The sequence below is a fragment of the Musca autumnalis genome, unplaced genomic scaffold (assembly GCF_047663935.1).
Source record: "Musca autumnalis isolate F117 unplaced genomic scaffold, ASM4766393v1 scaffold_3, whole genome shotgun sequence".
NCBI lineage: Eukaryota > Metazoa > Arthropoda > Insecta > Diptera > Muscidae > Musca > Musca autumnalis.
Window position 1 is genome coordinate 225,565,234 of NW_027411866.1, and position 22,712 is coordinate 225,587,945.

General features: G+C 35.7%; 1 protein-coding gene across 7 annotated transcripts in view; it reads right to left on the reverse strand.

The window, feature by feature from the left end:
* Nucleotides 1-12,390: 12,390 nt before the first annotated feature.
* Nucleotides 12,391-22,712, reverse strand: part of arm (armadillo) — a 68,690-nt gene continuing 58,368 nt past the window's right edge. For 2 of the 7 annotated variants that reach the window (XR_012411751.1, XR_012411749.1), the window contains 2 exons: nt 21,350-21,702; nt 12,391-13,408 (listed from right to left, as the gene is read on the reverse strand). Coding sequence is in view for 3 of the 7 variants with exons in the window: in XM_073977007.1 (XP_073833108.1) it covers nt 13,179-13,411 (233 nt within the window). In the remaining 4 variants the exon portion in view is untranslated. Of the gene's footprint in view, nt 13,412-21,349; nt 21,703-22,712 lie in introns of all 7 variants that reach the window. The other 5 variants (XM_073977008.1, XM_073977010.1, XR_012411750.1 and 2 more) reach the window with 4 other exon arrangements.

The window sequence follows — 22,712 nt, forward strand, 5'->3', positions numbered from 1 at the left end:
AACAAGGTGATCCAATAGTTGACGTTATGTTGTAGTCTTCATTTGCTGTCAAATTTTTTTGCGCGAAATATCCACAAAAGTTAGAAGAAAACGTTAAAATATTATTCGCGAAGCTTAAACAAAGATGTTGTACACAGATATTTTTTATAGAAGCGAAATATTTGTTATTTATTTTTGATTAAAAATATGTTTTGACAGCAAATGAAGACATAGGTTGCTATTATTGTATCACCTTCTTTCTTACACCATGGGATTAAATAAATAAATAAATTTGACGGTGTCAGGCGAATGTTGCCAAACGTAATGTAAAAATTGCATCTGACAACGCGACACGACTTGTGTCGCAATACAGAATCGACCCATTAACCTATGTTTTGCTCAAATAATCGGTTGCTTGGCAGTGTCATTTCAGCAACCAAGGGGTCGATTATGGATAGCAACTCAACTGTAATTGCGTTCCCAGAAAAAAAATCACGCAATTAAAATAAATAAAAATACGGAAATTTTTTGACAGATTCAATCGATAGCAGTGTTTTGAACCTATAGCTATTAATTTAGTTGTAAAAAATTATAAATTTTAATGCAGAAATAGAAAATTATGTTCAGCCCAATCATAAACATCCATAGCGATTATGAATCTTCACGTAGGGAGCTACTCACAAGTGAGTTGCAGTTCACTTTCACCTGCTCGAGCTATTACGATTGGGCAGGGAGGAGCACAAAAAGTGAACAAGGGTTGACAAGTCGGAAAATGGAAAATAATGGCGCGACTTGTGAACCCTTGAAATAATAATTTGTGTTACCATACCGTCATTTTTTGCACAAATAACTTTGGGATTATTAAATTCTTATTTTTTGCATAAAAAGTAAATAAATTTTCAAATTAATAAACATTTCTAGCAAGAAAAATGTCGGTTATTAAAAATCCACTGTAAAAGAACATGAATATTGGTAAAAGAAAATACAACATTGAAACAACATGGCAACATCTGTAAAAGCTGTTCTTTTGTTTTGACAGATATGTGAAAATTGTTTATTTACACTGAAGAATTCGTGAAATTTATTGGAAAATCGTAAAAAAGTGAACAAATGTCGTTTAAAAACGTCATTAAATAGCTACAATAAGTAAATGTTTAATGTTGCATTTTGGGTGATAACAGAAATGGCAAGTTCTGAGGAATACCAAGGAAATGGAGTGGAAGCTGTACCAGCGATGTTAGGACATCACAGGAGATCAATGATTGGTTCAAATGAGGTTCAGCATTTAGCCAATTCCAAGAATTGTAAATACAATTCGTGAAACATCCGATATTTTCTCCAGTATAAGAACCAATTCTATGAATGCTAAGTATAATTCCTAATGCTTTCTTCAACACTTAAACCAATTTAATGAATTTTAAATACAATTTCAATAAATTTCAATTGTAATTCCAATTTTTTTTTTGTTCATGGCATATAACAACCGGTACTTAAAATACTATTCCAGGAAATTGCTTGGTGTAGATACCATTCCACTGGGTTATCGACGATGACGTGATTAAGATCTCAAAATGGTTTGGATCTTTTTGGGGCAACGGTCTGGACTTATATTCCATCAAAATATTTGATTCTATTCAAGCTTGAGGGCAAGTGATTGGACATGTCATCTTTTTAGCACCAGCACCCATTTTTTCCAAGACTGCGACCCCAAATCGTGTACATTACTCTCTCTAGGAACAACAATCGCAGACATGGGTTGCTCCAGATTGGGTTCTTGTATATTTGTGAACCGCTTTATACAGTATGCACCTTTTTGATCTGTCCATACCTGAAAACGGGGAACGCTTTAGTTACAGTACTTGCTTGGGCGTTACCGTGAGAGCCATCCCAATCACCATCTAGTAGGTTGGCCCGACACACTAGGTCCATCAAGAATGATCTTCACTTTCTAGAGAGGAAAGCCCAACGATACAGGAGAGAACCCCTTGCTCAACAAGCATTTCAAGTAGGTTTGTATAGCTTTCACATAGTCGCAGTTTCTAATGTAAACAAATATAGTGTGAATAAAGTCCACCACAAACCAGAGTAGTTTTTGCTCAACTATACTCGGGATATTGCAGTCGTCTAAATTCTTATAGGGCAAATGTTGATAGCACCATGCATAGCACTCTTCGTCTTTTAAAGGTGCGATGCCAAACCTAGTCATTTAACTTCAGTGGATAGTTACATCCCATTCTTGGAACTGAAGTTAGACCTAATTTTGTACCAAATTCTGAAAGAATTCAGAGATTCAGACCGAATTCGTAAAGAACTCTGAAAAAATGTTAGCGGTAAATGTCCTAATATTTGTTTTTGTCGAAAACATATTGCGATTAAAAATATAAAGAAACTCTTATCACAATAAGGTAGAATCTATTCAATTTCCAATATTTCAACCATCTTTGATGGTCATCCTCAGGGATTGGCTTTCAAAAACAAGAACATTTGTTTTATGCAACTATAAACAATATGGTAGAAATTTATAATAACAATGATATTTCTTTCTTTTTATAAGAATAAAAACAAAAAAATTTTAATTCTTAAGTTGACCTCAAGCCAAAATTAAAACCAAAGAAAAAAGCGTCCAAAGGTCAACAATAACCTCAAAACATAAAAAATTTCTAATTATTTTTTGTTGCTTTCAACCTAAAATACAATTAATTATCATTACAGATACAAAATATTCGTATTTTTTAAAATAAATGACCACACTTAAATTTTTTTGTTCAACTCACTTTGATTTCGGTAGTGAGAAATTTCAGCACAAATTTGCCTCTTTTTCTCACTTTTTTTACATTTGTAATAGCTAATTTTTTCACGAACGTGAGTTTTGCTTACCCTCTTGTTGTTTATAATAAGGGAAGAGTGAGAACATAACAGCACTCACGGCGATACAATGTTTATAATAGGGGAGGAGGCGAGAAAGAGAAAACTCACGGTGAGATGCCGTTCATAATTGGGCTGATCATCTCACCTGAGTTTTCTCACTCTCGCCTCCTCCCTTATTATAAACTTCATAAGGGAGAACAAAACTCACGTTCGTGAGAAAAGTAGCTATCATAATTGTCAAAAAAGGGAGAATATGAGGCAATTTTCTCTCACTACAGAAATCAAGGTGAGTTGAACAAATAAATGTAAATATGGACATTTTTTTTATAGAAAAAAATCAACGAAAACGAATATTTTGCATTTGTAATGATAACTTAATGCATTTATTTGTGTTCTACGTTGAAAGTAACCAATAAAAAACAATTAGAAATTCTTTTGACAACAGTACATTTTCATCCGTGTTTTAATGAAGCAAGGAAGACCTCTATCGAGTTTGGCGTAATTAGGAGGCGGAGTTGAAGTTGACCAATATTTTCAGATATGGGAAGCGGTTCAGAATCATAGGATGACAACAGGAATGGAAGAGGACCCAATCAGGAGCAACCCTTTTTCTGCAATTGTTGTTCCTCGATAGAGCAATGAGCATATTAATGTACATTAGGGATATAACTTTTTGCACTTTTTTGCAAATATCAAAAATACCACCACATAGCCGTGTAGAGCATGAAAAACTATTATGAAAAAAGGTGTAATTTTTTCTCTATCGCGAAAAAAGTTTCCGCACCAAATGCATTGAAGTTCAGTAATGCAGTTTTTAATTTTAGCTGTTATGACAACATATTTCCTTTTAATTACATTTTTTATTTTTTTGTAACCTAATTTAAAATCATTACCAAAGCGTTCTGGACCAATTTGTTCTCAAATCGCGCCATTTCGGAGCATTTTATGAATTTTTGACACTATTGCAATTTTTGGTTTTTCTTTATAAACTAGTGAATTTTATGTTTATATTTATTGTACCTATCGGACAAGAGAATATGGTGCCATTTGACTTTGCCTGTGAGAATTGTATTTATTTTCTATAAAAAGTTATTCAAACAAAGCAAACATGGTAGAACAAATACAAGGTAAAGTTAATACTACAACAAATACAACTCGAACAACAACCACAAAGGAATTTTTTTTTTGTTTGTAACGTTACTGTCAGTTGTATTTGTAAACAAAACAAGGAAATGTCTATAAATTATTGGAATTTAAAAAACTAATAATTGTTCACATTTGGTTGAATATTTTGGAAAACATGAATGAAAATTCGTTACATTTTCAATTTTTATGTTTCCACATCATTCCACTAAATGCATAAATTCTCGCAGAAAGTAGAATTCTTGCAGAAAAGTTTGGGTCGCTGGAAATTCATAGGAAAAGGAGAAGCTGTTTCAATGTTTTGTTTTAGAAATCAAAGAAGCACATGTTTATTAGGGCTTTATTTTTTTAAATTTTAACAAAATACCTCACATATATTAACAAACGTTGTATCGCCTCTACAAGCGGGGATTTACTGCGCGGCTTATCGTTCGAACTTGGAGGAGGTTACATATCATTGATATGAAGAAGTCTTTCTGGGAAATGTTTTTTTCCGAATGATATTTTTTTCTCAAAAAATATATGTCCCTAATGTACATCGAAATAGAAATAAACGTATAAAATGTCATATGAAATTTGACACTAACGTTACAACCCAGTTCAGTCAGCTGTGTATTGCTGCTACCTTTTCTTATTCTACCATGCAAAGCAAATTTAAAATTTTAAGTAGAAAAAATATCAAAAGGGTTTTAGTAATCACGGTCGGTGCGGAACCTTTTTCACCGAATCGATCTTAGAAACGCGTATTCGTTATTAGGACAAAATTCCCCACGTGGTACTGATGTTGTATTTTTGTAAAAAACATATACGATTCTCACAGACAAAGTCAACAAAAAGAGCCTGTAACTTTCGCGACTTCGTTGCAAATGACCCCATATTCTTTTGTCTGGTAGGTACAAAAAATATAAACATAAAATTCACGAGTTTATAAAGAAAAACCAAAAATTGCAATAGTGTCAAAAATTCCTAAAATGCTCCGAAATGGCGCGATTTGAGAACAAATTGGTCCAGAACGCTTTGGTAATGATTTTAAATTAGATTACAAAAAAATAAAAAATGTAATTAAAAGGAAATATGTTGTCATAACAGCTAAAATTAAAAAATGCATTACTGAACTTCAATGCATTTGGTGCGGAAACTTTTTTCGCGATAGAGAAAAAATTACACCTTTTTTCATAATAGTTTTTCATGCTCTACACGGCTATGTGGTGGTATTTTTTTGGTTATAGCCCTAATGTACATACATACATATCGTCACCATAAATGCCGGAAGACGTAACCCACAAAAATAAAACTTTACAGGAGAAGCAAAAAACGTTATAAAATGAAAACGGTGTTATAAAATATCGAAAAATTTTAGTATCGTGTTTTAAGACAGAGAAGAAATATATTTTTTGAAAAAAATTAAATTTTTTTCCAGAATGTTAGAAGCTGTGTGGGTTACGTCTTTTGGTATTGTATTTTTCTGAAATACTAAAGGCCTGCGTACATAAGCTGCTCTGCCTGATTGCCTTGCTTTGCTGCTTCAATAAAAAAATAAAAGAACAAAGAAGGCCGACCCAATTTCCAACTGATGGCAACCCAGTTCGAAATTTCGTCTTTATTCTATTATTTTTATTATGTCAGAAATGAAGCAGGTAAGCAAGGCAATCAGGCAAAGCAGCTTATGTACGCAGGCCTTAAAAGACGTAACCTACAATTTATTGAGTATACATTTGAAGAAACTAGTATAAATGAAAAATTATAAACAAATTAGGACTGGTTTATTGGCCTACGCGGTTAAGCGAACTTTAAACTAGCCATCTGACGGTGTTGGGTTCAATTCCCAGTCTTGACGTTGATATTTCAATGGACCACAATTAGGTGAACTGTTTATTCCAACCATCACTATAATCTTCTTTATATATAAAACTCAATTGTCGTTTGTTGGTAATTGAATCAGTTGAAAACGGCTGGAGCGATTTGGATAATTTTTTGTGGAAGTATTAGTCATAGTCCAGTTTAGGTTTTTATGCAAAGAAAAATTGGCCACGCCTACTTTTCCGCCCACTTTTATAAATATGCTATATCTACGAAACTACTCAATAGATTTTCCTGAAATTTTCAGGGAACGTAGAGTGATGGCCCCCGGTTGAAATAGGCTACAAATTTGGTAGAATTTCGGATCGGGCGGGGTACCTCCCCTATGCCCTATTTTTGTAAAAATGCAATATTTGCAACAATTACAAATGTATCACTTTGAAAATTAATTTCCGAGTCAATGGCGATTGTGTCTAGGACCTTACGTGCTTATTTGGGGCATTAAGAGTGGACAACGCCCACTTTTTCAAATATGTTATATCTACGAAACAGGGTTGGTCCCCGATAAAAATAGGCTACATATTTTTTGACTTTCGGATCGGGCGGGTACCTCCCCTTTGCCCTATTTTTGTAAAAATGCAATATTTGCAACAATTACGAATGTATCGGTGTCGGAATTTATTTGCGAGTCAATGGCGATTGTGTCTCCAACCTTACGTACTTGGGACTTAAGATCCGACCACGCTCACTTTCTAATTAGGTTAAATCTACAAAACTACTGAAGGGATTTTCACGAAAATCGTGATTTGTCTAAACTATTAAATCTTTATAAATAAAAATCAAATGTCGTTCGTTGGTAATTGCATCAGCTACGGCTAGCCCGATTTCGATAATTTTTTCTGTAAAATGTGCGCCATATGCAAAGCAAATTTGACCATGCCCACTTTTACGCCCATTTTTTCAATTTTCAATTTTTATCATTTCTACAAAAACTACTGAACCGATTTTCCTGAAATTGCCAGAGAATGTACTTTTATAATTAGATCGCTTTAGGATAAAGTCAGGGACATGGACGATAATAAATCCTAAAATTCACAAATTGGCGAAAAAAATCCGTCAAAGTCCGCAAGAGAAAAGAAAGTTTACAGACAAAATCTGTTGATAAATTTAAAATCCTTCTCGGTTTTACAGTGGACCGAAGAAGTGAGGTAGAAAATACCTATTTTTGAATTGCCAAGCATAAAGTCGATAAAAAGCTGTCAGTAAAACTCATTACGACGGGCCAGCAACGCGGACCGGGGTCTGCTAGTTACTTATAATTTCAATTGTATTAGACGATATTAAATCTGGAATATTATATTTATTGTTGTATTTAAGTCAATTTATGGATAAAATATAGTTCATATAAGTTAAGTGATCTGTAACAGTTTAAATGTAACTTTTAATTGTCATAAGGAATGTTGCCATAAAAGTAATGACAATCACTTGTAATTAAGCGTTTTAAGTCTTGCAGGTGTTGAAATTTCTTTTTTGAAACTTTTAGCCTTTGTGTGTACATCTGAGGAGGATCCACTGCCTCAAAATTTCTGGAACTTCTCTATGGTAGAATCTGGTACTCGTCTTTGATATCAGTTTTAAAAAAGATTATACTGCTAGGATCAAAAGCCAATGCTCGCAGTGACTGTAGGATTTCCTGTCTTTTTGTATAATCCAAACCAATACAGAAAATTTGCGTTTTTGTCTGGACCTATTCGATTATTACAATCAGTTGATCTCTATTAAACCATGGGTTGGTTGACCAGACCATCTTTTGCAAACTTACAGGATTTTTTCTGTAAGACCAGTAAAAACCGTCTAAAGTCAAAGTTATTGCTTTAAAAATTAACTAAAAGAATGGTCTTTGTGATTTTTGAAAAAAGCTACCATTCTTGAGATATGGTAACCTAAGAGTCAAATTACACATATGGAGAAATAAGCCGAGTAAAAGACAAAACTTTTAAAGTAACTACACCATGTGATAGGTATTTCCATAAGCTTTCATACCTTACCCATTTTGCAGTAATCGGTTCAGTAGAACTGGGTCTAACCCGGTTTTGAACCTGGACTTTCGGGTCAAATAACCGGTTAACCGAATCCGCCCCCGTGGAAGTTATACATTAACTCAATAAGCCCTCCCTCTGGCATTATAATTGCTGCAAATATCAAAGAATACATTGTTTGTACTGCTGTTTAGTTTTGAAATAATGTGGGTTACGCCTTTTGTGTTCTATGAAAATTACAGTATGCTGTTACGTCTATTGGCATTTCTTGAATAGGATCGTTATTTTTAAACGTAGAAGCTTGAAATTTTGCCAGACCATGTATTTTAGCTTAATATATCAGATTCCATCAAAAAACGAATTTCCATTTCCATGTCGGTTACGTCTTCCGGCATTTATGGTGACGATATGTAGGTACTTACAAACTTTGCGGCAACTCGAGATAAAAAGTGACATATTGTAAGTGCCTTTGAATTGTTCTTTGTTCGCTAAGGATCACAGCAAAATATTCGATGCCAAAGATGCTATGTAAGCATGAGTGCAAGTGACATGTCACCTTTTTACCACCTTCGCCCATTGTTTTGACAAGACCGTTACCCCCAAAAGATCCAAATCATTTTGGATGGCAACTTCAATAACCCAGTGGAATGGTATCTTAACCCAACTTGGCATGACATCACTAACGCTTTGTCATGTCATATGCCACGAACAAGAGGCAGTCAAAATATGAAGGATTAAATTCATAAAGTAAAATATAAAAATATTATAACTAAAAACATAAAAAAAGAAAGATAACATTATGAAATAGGTTAAAATGTTGAAGAAAGGGATTTAATTAAATTGTACTTAGCATTCATAAAATTGGCCCTAATGCTGGTGAAAAGATTGGATGTTTCACGTGTTGTATTTATTTATAATTCTTGAAATTCCTTCAAATGCTGAAGATGGGATCTTTCACAACATCATTTGAACTAATACAAAAGATCGAGTGAGATATTGGAATCGCATGGAACAACTTCCACAAAATTTTGCTGGATTTGAATTTTATTCCTCAGCGTTTGTCGTTTCGGCCATCATCCAAAATGCAATATTAAAAATTTTCATTTTTTGTTTGCTATTTTATGACCTTTAAATGATATTTGTTCACTTTTTTGCAAATTGAAGAAATTCTTCGGGCGTAAATAAACAATTTTTACATACATATCTATCAAAACAAAAAACAGCTGTTACAGATGCTGCCACATATCAAGCATTTAATATATTTTATCAATTACCAAGTATTTATAAAATGGATTGTTGATAAAAAGTATTTTTTGTTTTAGAAATATTAATTTAATTTAAAATATAGTGTTTTATAAAAAAATTACGAATTTAGATATTGCAAAATGATTTGTAAATAAAATGACGATATGGCAACACAAATTATATTTTCAAAGGTTCAACTTTCCAACTTCTGAACCCTTCTTCACTTTTTTCGCTCCTCCCTTGTCATTTGTGATAGGTCGAGACGTGAGAAGTGAGCTGCAACTCACTCGTGAGAAGCTCCCTACGTGAGTATTCATGATCGCTATGATTACTAATGGGTCGATTCCGTATTGCGACGCGACGCGAGTCGTGTCGCCTTGCTAGTTGCAATTTTTCCATTACGTATGACGCCCGACGACGTCAAATTCTGTCGCCATAAAGTTCATTTTCTGGCGACAACAAATTAGCTGTCGCCATGCATTTTTACAAACGAATAAGCACGAAAAATTGAAACGTAAATAACATTTTCATTTATTTTAACTGAATTTATTTAATATTATATACGTTTTTTGGTTTTTCAGTACTTATATTGGTAAAAGTAAATACAAAACAGCAATTTGAAATGGTGCTTGAAGAAATGAAAGCCCACCCAAACGTAGCTCGTGGAGTCAGATTTGATGAGGTGTGGAAGGATGTTGCGGAGCAATTAAAGAGTTGTGTGCGTACACCAGATGAATGGCACAGAGTATGGACTTTAATCCAAACTAAAGAAAAAAATGTCTCAAAATAAGAACATTGCAGCTACAGTAGGAAATGAAAAACCTCAAAATGAAGTAGAAATTTACAACGTTATTGCCAACAATACGTTTAAACTAAAATATCCTTTTCTATTCAGATATAAATGGCGAACATCTTCCTTTGGTCCCATTATATGCACGTGTGTTGTGTGTTCCGTCAATGCAGCCGACAACGCCCGGGAAATTTGTTTTTGAATAAAAATAGTTTTTATTTTTACGCTTTTCCTCTTCTGTTAATTTGGAAACAATCCAAATTTTGCACAGTTTTTCCTCTATTAACTCCATAACTTCGCTTAATACCTTTGACAATGTGCGTTGAGCTATCCCGGGGTTAAAGTCATTGCCATGGGATTTTTGAAAGCTTCCTTCTGCAAAAAACCTTAAAGCAGCACACACTTTAAGCAGTGGCTGTATTGCTGTTGATCTGTAGGTTTTTTAAAGTAATATTTTCATGCCTCTACTATATAAATAACAGCGTCTTTTCTAATTTATTCAAACCAAAACAAAAAACGCTCCGCAACAGCATCGATAACTTTTTATCGACGATTTTTTTCTATCGCTTTACGTAGTAAATTTTTTAAATTTTGTCACAGAGACGATAGACGACGCGACATGACTCGCGTCGCAATACGGAATAGACCCATAAATTTGCTGTGGGCAACGCAACTGGAGTTGGGGTGCTATCCATAATCGACCCCCAAATTTGCCGACGTCAGTTGTCGATTGCCTTCTGTAATACAAATTTTCCATCTGCCAACGCAACCGGACGATAGTTGCTTTACATAATCGAGGGATATTTCTCCACTCTCCCATTCGATATTCTCCATTCGACTTACAGGATAACACAGACCATTCATTGTTTATTGGTCTGCTTCAACAAACACATCCCTAAGCCCATGGCACAATTACCAAGGTAGTGGTATTGTAAAATTTTGAATACTTTGTCAAAATTTTCCTTCTGTTGTTGGGGATTTGACTTTTCATATTCGAAACCCGCCTTGGTAATTGTGACATACCCAAGCCGAAGCCCTATGTGCTAAAAAAGAGAACACAATTGCAGTTTTGTTTTATTTCATTGTTCTTTTGTTTATTGATATTTCAATTAATACAAGTTTTTTTTGTTTGTTGCGGTTGTTTTTTTTACTTCTTTTTCTGAAATATTGTTAAATTTACTGGTATTATTTTCCTTCGTTCGTTTGATCTTTTTTGCTTTACTTTTTGATAAGTTTTTCGGGGTTTGTGTTTCTTATTTCATGTCATTAGAGAATGGTAATAATTTGCCATCAAAATTACCATCTTTCTTTTTTTGAGGGAAAATATGTGAGTATGTATTATTCTGTTAATATATTTAAAACATATATAATTGTTTATTAAATATATAAGTTTTTAGTTTTTTTCCTGTTTTACCATGTATAATCCGTGGTCGTATATTTCTTTTTTGTATTTTTGAGTAACATTTAAAAACTGTTTTTTTCTCGTCTGTGTGTTGTTTTTTTTATTTTTGTAATTTATTTTTATTTTATTAATTATAATTAATATTATAAGTTAATTATAAAAACACCATTGTAGGATGTTTATTTTTTTTTTAATAAATTCGATAAAATGTTTTGTTGTAATGATAATACGTTTTTTTGCAACGTATTTACTTTTACTACTTTAAGTTGATGTATCGTCTTTTTCTTTGAGGAAAAAATACAAAAAATTCTTCGTTTTGTTACCTTACCAATGATGATTTCTAGTTTTGGCCTTCTCCTCCATGTGATGTTTGTTGCAGTCATGGCTTTGTTATTACCACTGGTGTCATTCCTCTTACCATAGTAACATTATAATGGTTGTAGTAGTAAGGAAGAAAAGTATTTTGGTTGATTTGTGTTTTCATTTAAGTATGGTCCATTATTAGACGTACCATTCCATTGGCTAAAAGTTGTTTTAATAATCAGGGAGTTATTACAGACAATTCTTTATTTTAAAAAAAGCAACATTTTTAGTTTCCAAAAACTAATGAGATCTCTAATAGAACCACACATGTCTTGTAGAACAATGGCGATGATTTGATTAGTGCCGCTTGTAATGACAATGATGATCTTATGATCGATGGGGGTGTACAAATGCTTTTGAGGTTATGTTATATGGAAACTAAAAATGTTGCTTTTTTGTATGTTTGCACACCGATTTACATAGGATTTCCTAATTCTCTACAAAATGTTTGTGTCACACATCAATTTGAATTGCCAGGAGGGGGAGAAGATGAATCATGGATATATATAATATGCTCCTTGTGTAATCATCAAATGAAGTATTGGTTGTTTTTAACATTCTGTCATGATGATGGCGGCAATGAAGGAGAGTTTTCAATAACTCTGCATTGCATTTACAGATATGTTCTGCAATATAATTTTAAGTGGTTACAAAAAGGAGAGTTCCTTGTTGGGGATTAAGGTTTCATCTTACTCAAGTTTTTTTTGGGGCCATATAAAAATAACCAAAGAAAAGAAAAAAATAAAAAAAGTTGTAAAATGTTTCCTTGTTTCCGTATAAAAAATCATACGGAATCTTATATTTAGAAATTGTTTTTTTTTTTAATACTACCAATAAAAGTGTTTTGGGGTATAATATATGTAATATTATATATGTATGTATAGTATTGTGTTGTCGAAATAAATCAAGAAAAAAATTGTTTTGCATTTCTAAAAACAAATAAAAAAATATACCAAAAAATTAAAAAAAAAAAATAGGTAAAATTGTTTATCATCTCTTATAGTTACTAATTAGAGAAATATTAATTCGTTTTCTGATTTAATGATTTGTTGTTGTTCTTAATGGGGATGGTGGTGATGGTAGTTAATATTGTGTAATATTCTTGGATGTTGGTTATTTCACAATAATGGGGGATGGGGAGTTTTTTTTATTTACTGTTAGTCATAATAATGCTTAAACCAAAATCAGCAGCTGCAACAGCCCTTAGAAGACATTTAATTTTTTGTTTTAATTTGTATAGCTTTTTCTCTTATATAAAAAACATTGTGGGGATTTTTCGTTAATTTCTGTGTGGTGTGGTGATCTTGTCGTGGTTGTTTGTTGTTGAGTGGCATTGTGGTGGTGGTGAACTTTCAATATGTATAATGTTTTATAATTTCGTTTCTTGTTTTTGCTTGGTGTCATACATTTCTCTTTTTCCTTATAATGTATACAGACATTTTGATTTGTTAATGTTGTTTTTTTGTTTCACTTTTATTATAAACTATTAAGACAAAAATGCATATTTTGATCCTCCTCCTCTGCTCTCTTCTGCTTTTGTGTTCATCACTTAACAATCAGTATCATACCAGGCAGCCAAGTTGTTGTTGTCATTGGGTGGTGTTGGCATAGCATCCAAATCGAAATTCAATGCGCCAGCATCGATTTCACCAACATCCATATCCATGGAATATGGTGAAGTTGGTGCAGCACTTGGTGGTGCACCACCACCGCCACCGCCTCCTACGGGACTGCTGATTTCTAGACCCTGCATCGAGTCTATTGGTAGAGTATCATATCCTGCTTGAAGGTATAAATGAAAAATAGAAGAAAAAAGGGAAACAAAGTTAAATACATTTTTTAGAAAATATTTTTTATATATAAATAATTTCTCTATGAAATTAAAAAATAATAATTTCCCAAAATTTAAATAAAAATAAAATAATTTAATTTATATTTTAACCAAAGCATGCACTACTAAAAAGGAAAATATCGTTGAAATTTATGAAAAACGAATGGCATGCATGCAGTGAAAATATGAAAAAACTGTAAGTAGAAGTAAATAAAAAAACTTGTATTCGCCTTATTCCGCTATCAGGTAGATGGATGGTAGAACAATTAAATTTACAGTAATTCAATCAAATCTTTTATCAAGGTCTAATGTAATTGGGGGCCACCTTCGTCGTGTGCTTTGTTCGTTTTGCTTGCGTTGTTTCTAGTAAAAGAATATGTACACGATAAAGGGCAACCTAGTTCGAATTTATATTGGCCGTTCTTTTATTATTTTACCAGCAACGAAGCAAGCAAGATAAATCCACTGAATTCTAGCCCTAAAATCTGTTTAGCCGGTGCTAATGGAAAAGCATTTCCAATAAAACAATGGCGGCTGTAAAAAGAATCGACCAACAAAAACCATGGCCTAATAATGACTTTAGATCAGTCAGGTATGAAGCTGCCGAGATGGAGTTACTGAAAATATACATCCCGACTGTGCCCCAGGTAATAGTCCCAACATTAGCCCGCATTTGAAGGTCATAACCGTCTGGCAGACGGGATTAGCGGACAACTACTCGCAAATATACAATAAATGCCAACAACTTCTTCCCCTCGCCCGGATAAATGGCAACCCTCATTGACTACTTGTATTCCGCCACAAATCCTCATCAGTCAGTTCCCTTAGATGTTGCTATTGAAAAAACTCTTACTAATATTTGTTTAATTCTATCCACTTCTATCCGATTTCATCACCTCTGAACACCACACTATCATCAATAATGACTGAGATTCAGAGAGTTCGCTAATCACCGCTTCATCAAACTGTCCCAACCCTTCTGATGTCCCGGTAGCAGAAAGGACGTTCCGAGACATAATCTCCGCCGATGCCGCACGCCATACACCAGCTGTTCGAATACCCGAAGTGAGACCAAATTTTCCCAGCAGGAGCAGTGGGATTAACAAATGAGCGTGATGATGAGCGAGTCATAGTGTCAATCCCAGCGACAGCAGAGTAAGGGAGCTGACACTGGAAGTTATCAGGTTGGCCGGCGATCATAAGCGGAACAAGTGTCTAATTCCTCTGAAGAGTTGCAACATTGAAGCCAGAATAAGTGAATGATGTTGTTGTTGTAATAGTGTTTTATTATTATGCTTGTATGTTGGTTCTCCTGTTCAATCTGGCTCTGGGTCTGTCTCCAGTTCCAGGAAGTTGGCTACTTCGATGGGATGTAACCACAGATCCACTGAAGTCAGATGAGTAGGCTTGGCGGGACAGTTGAATAGGTGCTTAGTATCGTGCGGACCCATGCCGCATACTGGGCAGATGTCTTGCACGGTGCGATCGATTACCGCCCAATAGGAATTTAGGCGACTGCAATATCCCGAGCGCAATTGAGCCAAAACTACTCTGGTTTGTCGTGGCAGCTGACGCTCTTCAGCTGCGATAGATGGGGGATGTGCTCCGATGACTGCATTCACACAATAATTGGTTATGGTCTTAGCAACTGTGTCCGTGTGAATGCTGTTCAAACCTGCCTGATATGCCTGTTGTCGGACCGTCGTCTCTAGAGCATGAATATCCTTCTTGATATGCATGCCTGGGTGTATCGGTCCCCGGCAGATGGTGATTGGGATGGCTCTCACGGTAACACCCGAGCAAGTACTGCAACGATAGCATCTCATTGTGTTGCTTTACAGGAAGAATTTTTGCCTCCTCATGTAGATGGTCCACTGAAGATTTGAGGAGGCACCCTTTCGCTGTTCTCGGGGCGGCATTCTGGCAAGTTTGAATCTTTTTCCAGTTCGAATCACACAATCTCGGGGACCAGACTGGAGCCGCATAGCTTACCACAGACCGACCTATCGCGTTATACGTGGCCAACAAGGTTTCTTTATCTGCACCCCAAGTGCTGCCGGCCAGGGACTTGAGGACCTTGTTCCTACTCTTCAATTTGTCGCAGATAGCTGTGGCGTGTGCGCACGACGTGAATGTAGTGTCGAATGTGATCCCTAAAATTTAAGGGCAGTCACGTCCAAACTGCGCTGTCCATGTGGTGAACAGAGTGGCTGTAGATTTTGTGGGGGAAATCTGCATATTCCTCGAATGGAAAAAGGTTCAGTCTCTCACAGATGTCATCAGGGTAGGTACCTGACGCCAGGATCGTACAATCATCCCCATACGTTACGATCTCAATGTCGTCTGGAGGGGGGAGGAATACAGGAAAGGTAGAGGTTAAACAGTTCCGGAGATATCACCCCTCCTTGGGGAACTCCCTGTTTCACTCTACGGGGCTTGGATTTCTTGTTCCTGAATTCCACATACGACTGGCGACCACACATATAGTTGATTATCCAACGTTTCAGACTTGGCCGGAGGGTTGTCTGCTCGATGCCCTCGAATAGCGTGGAGTGCTTGACAGTATCAAAGGCTTTTGATAAGTCAAGCGCCACCATCACTGTTCTATCACACGGCCGCTCCTGGTTGAGTCCTCGACAAATATGTGTGGAGATAGCGTGCAGCGCTGTTGTCGTGCTGTGCTGCTTACGGAATCCATGCTGATGATCGGCAACTTGATAGCTATTTCTAATGCTGGGGAGGACTAAGGCCTCAAGAGTCTTCGCTACAGGGGACAAAAGCGAAATCGGCCTGTACGATTCATCTTTGCTGGCATCCTTGCCTGGCTTCAGTAGCGGGACCACCCTGCCCATTTTCCAGACTTCGGGAACAATAATGGTGGCTAGCGACAGGTTGAGAACTTTAGTGAGATACTCGACTCCCGTCACATCCAGCTGTTTCAGCATTGCCAAGCAGATTCCATCAGGGCCCAATGCTTTAGATGATTTAACTTTCCAGATGACATTCGCAACATCATCCATTGTAAATTGTGTTGGTTCATCCTCGACAGGAAGATATCTAATGCGATGTAGTACTCTTCTATTCATTCTGCTCACTCTGGGGTGCTCGACAAACAGTCGATTAAAGTAACTTGCACACCTCTTCGGGTCAGTCAACGTAACGTCGCCAAACGTGACTGAGGTCCTGTCATCCCTCCTTCCGGGGTTCGATAGTGACTTAACCGTTGTCCACTATTTGCTTATACCGGCTCCAATGTTGCAACTCTTCAGATGATTTAACCACTTGTTCCGCTTATGTTCGCCGACCAGCCTGTTAACTTCCAGTGTCAGCTCCCTGACTTTGGGGTCGTCGGGGTTGGTTCGACCAAGCTCATCACGCTCATTTGCTAATCCCGTCGACTCTGCTGGGAAATTTGGTCTTACTTCGAGTATTCGACCAGCAGGTATATGGCGAGCGGCTGCAGCATTGGTGATGTCTCGGAACGTCCTTTCCGCTACCCGAACATCAGAAGGATTGGGCAATTCTCTGAAGCGGTGATTGGTGAACTCTCTAAAACTCGTCCAATCAGCTTTCCCATGATTGACGAATGTGCGGCGTTCAGAGCTGATGAAATCGGGTGGTCTGCTGATGGAGACAATTATGGGGAGATGGTCTGAACCAAGGGAAATGACGGGTTGCCAGGTGACGTCATTTGTCAGACCAGTTATGTCTGGCGAACTGTGACACGCTCCTCTAATTCTGGTAGGGGCGTCCTCATTGACCGAGCAAAATGTAGAGCTATCAATCTGCACAGCCAGATTGTCGTTTCCGAGGGCCGAATGCCACATCTCATGATGCGCATTAAAAGTCCCCCAGGACCAGACGATTATGACCTTCCAAAAGCGGGCTAATGTCAGGCTTATAATCTGAGATACACCTATTTCTCGGCGGGATGTATACGTTCAGTAACTCTATCTCGGTAGTTCCACACCTGACTGCTACCCCCTTACATTCCATGTACGAGCTCAACTACGGTCGGATGGTTTAGCAGTCTGAATTCCAATAAGGCAAGGATCGATGACACCGTGCAAAACATCTGCCCAGTATGCGGCGAAGATTCACATGGCACCTTTTCAACTGCCCTGCCATACCTACACAATGAACTCCAGTATATCTGTGCTTACATCCCATCAACACAGCCAATCATTTTCGACTGAAATACTCAGGAAATGTCGTCCACATTACGCTGTGGGTTATTTTTGACCTGGACTGGGAATTGAATCCGGGCATGCAGTGTGCATGGTGTGTGTGCCTAATTACCATTGCACCAACATGCAGGTGGGAATATCTATTGGTTAAGGTTAATCTCAGAGTCATATTATTGAGATGTTTTGCATCTATTCGGGGTCATCTTCACAGTTATGAGATTTTCAATGATTATTTTGGGTAGATCATTTTATCAGAATGAATAAAGAAATATGTCCCACAACACGGTGCGCCTTAACTAAATTTAAATGAAAGGTGCTTACACCTGGGAAGTTTTTGCGGTTTCTGAAAGTATAATGTTCATAGCTGAGAAAAAAAAAAAACAAAACAAAAATCAAATAAATCGCGGTCAAAGTTCACATTTTTGGGGCTTTTTTGGTTTTCACGATTTTGCTTGGAAACCACATGTCCAATCGAAATGGGATTAAAGAAAATGTTATAGCAGTGAAAATTCTCTACAATATTGACCTCGATGATATTTTCGTAGGTTTTACTATTTTTTGAGATATAGAAGTTCGAATTGGGACAATGTACTGACTGTATGGCCTCCTTATAAAACAATGTAATGCAGGGTGCACCTTAACTATGAATGAAAACCGCTCACAACTGGGTAGTTTTCGCGTATTCTGAAACAGCAATGTTCATAGATGAGAAAAATAAAAAAAAAAATCGCGCGAGGGATTTTTAAAAAAATCGTGGTCAAAGTTCACATTTTTAGGTTTATTTTAGGTTTTCGCGATTTTGCTTGGACCGCAAGTCCCTTCGAAATGGGGATAAAGACAATTTTCTTTCTTTCAAAAGTTTGGGCGTATGAACCGACAAAAATATGGATAGGATTAAAGCTCAAAAAATTGCGGGGATATTGATAGATAGAGATTTTTTATCTCTGGCCTACAAAAACATAATATCGCTGTAAATAGGGCCAATAGGAAAACCTTCGGTAAAAATTTCTAAAGGATCCTCGAACCACACAAAAATGTTGAATATTTGTGTGGGTGGTACCACGAGTATTGGACCAATAGAGCTCAAATTTGAACATAAACTAAGTTTCGACAATATTTAGAGATCCAAAGTTTGGACCAAATTGGTTGCTGCGTCTATGAGAAATCGCGCGTACCATTTTAGCGAATATTTTCGAACTTTTGTGGGGGAGGTACCGGAAGGAGTGGACCTATAAACACAACCTTCGAATTTCATCTAATATTCGAAGAAATATTTCAATATCCAAAGTGTGAACGAACGCAGTATTCGGTTCGAGCTGTCCAGCCCTACATATGGTAAGTTTGCACAAAATATTACGAAGGCCATATTTTGGACTGAATCGGCAGGTCCGACACGTTGTCATAGGGGTTTTTTGTACCTTTCAGCTATTTTCTGAGGAAGCATGGACTTGCCCCTCATGAAACGTATACCGTCATATGCGGGGTAGTGAATACAAATTGCTACAACAAAAATCAAAGCGATTCGAGAGCAGGTCCTAAACTGAACTTTTCCGAAATTTTGTGTGGGAGGTACCCTAAGGAGTGGACCGATTGAGTCCATATTGGAACCTCATCTAAGTCTGGTGGAAATTTCACGATGTGCACAGTATGGACCAAATCGGTTACTTCATTCAAGAGTTATCGTGCGCACAAATTTTCCGAACATTTCCTAACTTTTGTGGGGGAGGTACCGAAAGGAGTGGAACGATATAAACCATCTTCGAACTTAAACTAAGTTTGGACACAATATTACGACAGCCAAATTTTTGACAGAATCGGTTGATCCGTTCGAGAGTTATCGTGCGCTCCAGACAGACGGACGGACATTGCTCAATCGACTCCAAATTGTCTGAAACAGATTTCGTCCAAACATACTTGGGGTCTAAAACCGTTATTTCGATGAGGCACATTTTGCCCGTATGAAAGTGTATATACCCTCGTTAGCATAAATGCTGAGGGTATACAAATGGTAATACCTACGAAAACATCATAAGGGACAATCTTGTATAGAATTTTCCCCTGCTACAACACTTTCTTTAATCCCATTTCGATAGGAGCTGCGGTTTCCAAGCAAAATCGTGAAAACCTAAAATCCTAAAAATGTGAACTCTGACCGCGATTTATTTGAATTTTCTCATCTTTCAACATTGTAGTTTCATAAACAGCAAAAACTTACCAGGTTTAAGCACCTTTCATTTAAATTTAGTTAAGGAGCACCGTGACAAGCATGGTATACAAATAAAACCTAACGGCGGTATTCATAGTGCGGGAAGGGCTTGATTCCGATAGAACGGCCAAGTAAGAAAAAATCGAAAAACATGGGCTGACTTCATAAATGCAGTATGATTCGTCAATTGACATCGTCGTGACTTCATAAATGCAGTACGTCTATAAAAAACATCGTCGGGACTTCATAAATGTCACGCGACACGTCACATTGCGCAGTAATTGAGAGATTTGTGCAGTGTTTCCACTTCTGATGCACAACAATTGACATTTCTTTAGTACCGTTATGCCAACTGACACTTGCGAAGAAAATAAGAAAAATACATAAAATTAGAAATCGCGGACTTGTGGTAATTATTTAATATAATAAATTTATTTTCAAAAAAAAAAAAAACGAATTTTATAGAAAGTAAACAAAGTAAAGCAATGTATGCGTTCATAAATGCAGCAAAATCACACGTCTCTTTTTTAACAATGTCACTGATGCCAATCATATTTACTTCGTCTTTTTATCATGTTCCCAATATCTGCAAGACTAGGCAAATACGAATTGAAATAAAAATAAATAAATACTGCATTTATGAAGTCAACCATGCTATTCAAAATTGTGGAGACCATGTTATAGACCGGAGATGTTGGAAAACTACACTTAATTTGTATTTTTTTGTATGAGCGTTATGTATCGATTATGTACATGTATACTCTTGGACACTCTAAGACATCCTAGCGTGTGCGAGGTTGATGAAATGCCTCATAACGTCGAGTTTCAATACAAAAAGTATTCCCATTTTAATTTGTCAAGTATCTAAAACTGTATCAGAAACGCGACTCCTCTATTCTTACATATTCCCTCTTTTTTATTATATGAAAGTAAATGTAGTAATAGAAGAAGAAAAGGAGTGCTTTTAAGATGAAATGTGATAAGAAAAAAACAGTGAACATCTGTTTAAGAAATATGTTGTAATGCAAAGATAGGATATTTAATTTTGTTTTAGTTTTTAGAACACCAATTCTAATTGCTGCCTCTTAGGTGAACTGGTTCAAATGTCAGTTATAAGCGAAAAGACGTTGTATATATTTATTAATTTAATATGTATACATATATTTTTTGCTAAATGTATGTTGTTGTTTTATGAACATGCATAATAATATGGATGTGTGTGCGTGATTGCAATTTGGCATGCAGAAAAAACTAAAAGAAAATTGCAATGTTTTGAAATGAAAAGGCGACGCTCGTTGCTCAACGAAACTTTTAATGGAAATTAAGTGAGAAAAAAGGAAACGAAGAAAACTAATTTCAATAAAGTTATGATTAAAAAAAAATTATATATTTAATTCTGGTGGGAAAAATTTGTCATTAAAAATTTAGAATGCAATTGATTTTAAATAATGTTTTTGTTTTTAGGTTGCTTTTTTTAAGGAAAAGACGACAATCACCTACAAATGTATATTTTGTTTAAATTCATACGGGCCTTGTGGTGGTTTGCTTATTTAATTGTTTTGTGGAGTTTTGAATATATTTATTTGCAGTTTAAAAATTTAAATAATATTTTCCTTAGATTTGTCCTTTGAATTGCCAGGCGTTATATTGATTTCTGATGTATGTATTTGTTTGCTAATTCAAAATACTGTTATTTAAATTCTGTTTATAATAATGATGTTTCGGTTTTATTGATATTGTTTTGTCTGTTTCGTATTTATTATAATTTTTGTGTTTATTTTTTTTTTTTTCATTTATTATTCAAAGTTCAAATTATTATTTAATGATGGTACATGTTAGGCTGGCTTAACTGTAGAGGCCGTAACACGATTTTTTTTAATTGTATAAAGTGTAAACGTGGTGTATGTTTTAATTTTGGTGTTTTGTATTGTAAAATTTAGATTTTTAGATTATGTTTTTTTTTCGTTTTATTCCAAAGTTTATCGATCATTCGAAATGATATGCGTTAGCATTTGGTCAAATAGGTAAAAAAGAGATAAAAGAGAGACATTTTTTCATTAGTTTACAGGATAATCTCCTTAGTTGGTTTGGAATGATAAACTAGTGGTGGTGAGAGTGTATAAGGGTGGGTGGTTTGGTTAATTCGTGGTAGTGGTGTAATGATGGTGGGTGGTAATGATACATGTGATTGAAATTGAAATTTTGGTGGTCAATTGGTTAACTAACAGGTAACAAATTATGGGTTAGTCTGATAAAGGTTAATTGTTAAAACTACCTTCATATTTTGAATAAACAAATTTAAGATAAATAATTAAAAAATAAATAAAATTTGTATTACAGTGGAATCGCTATAAATCGCACCCCAAATATTCGTAGCCATCGACCCTTTAAAAAATCGCTATAATTCGTAAAAATGAGATGCAATTTGTCTTTATTACCTCACATAATTCTTGATTTCTAATTGCCAACATCAAATCCTATTCACACAACTGATTAATAATATTTCCATTTTCTTTTCTCGTTCCATTCTTCCTTTATAATTTTCAGGAAAGAGCTTCCGAATACAACCGAACTGTTACAACAACAACAACAGATCCCTAATTTTAAAAAACTGCTCGGTGTCCTCAAACAGCGTGGAGTGCTTGACAACAAGTAAAAAAGTATCAGTCGGCTTTGCCGACAGAGATATACCCTCAGCCTGTGTATATTGAAACAATTATTTTCCAAAATACGTATGTATGTATTTAAGGGGTTTTAAAAATTTTGGGCGTTTGAACAGACAAAAATGTTGATTAGGATTAAAGATCAAAAGTTTTGCGGAGGAGATACTAAAAGGAATGGATCGACATTGACCGTTAT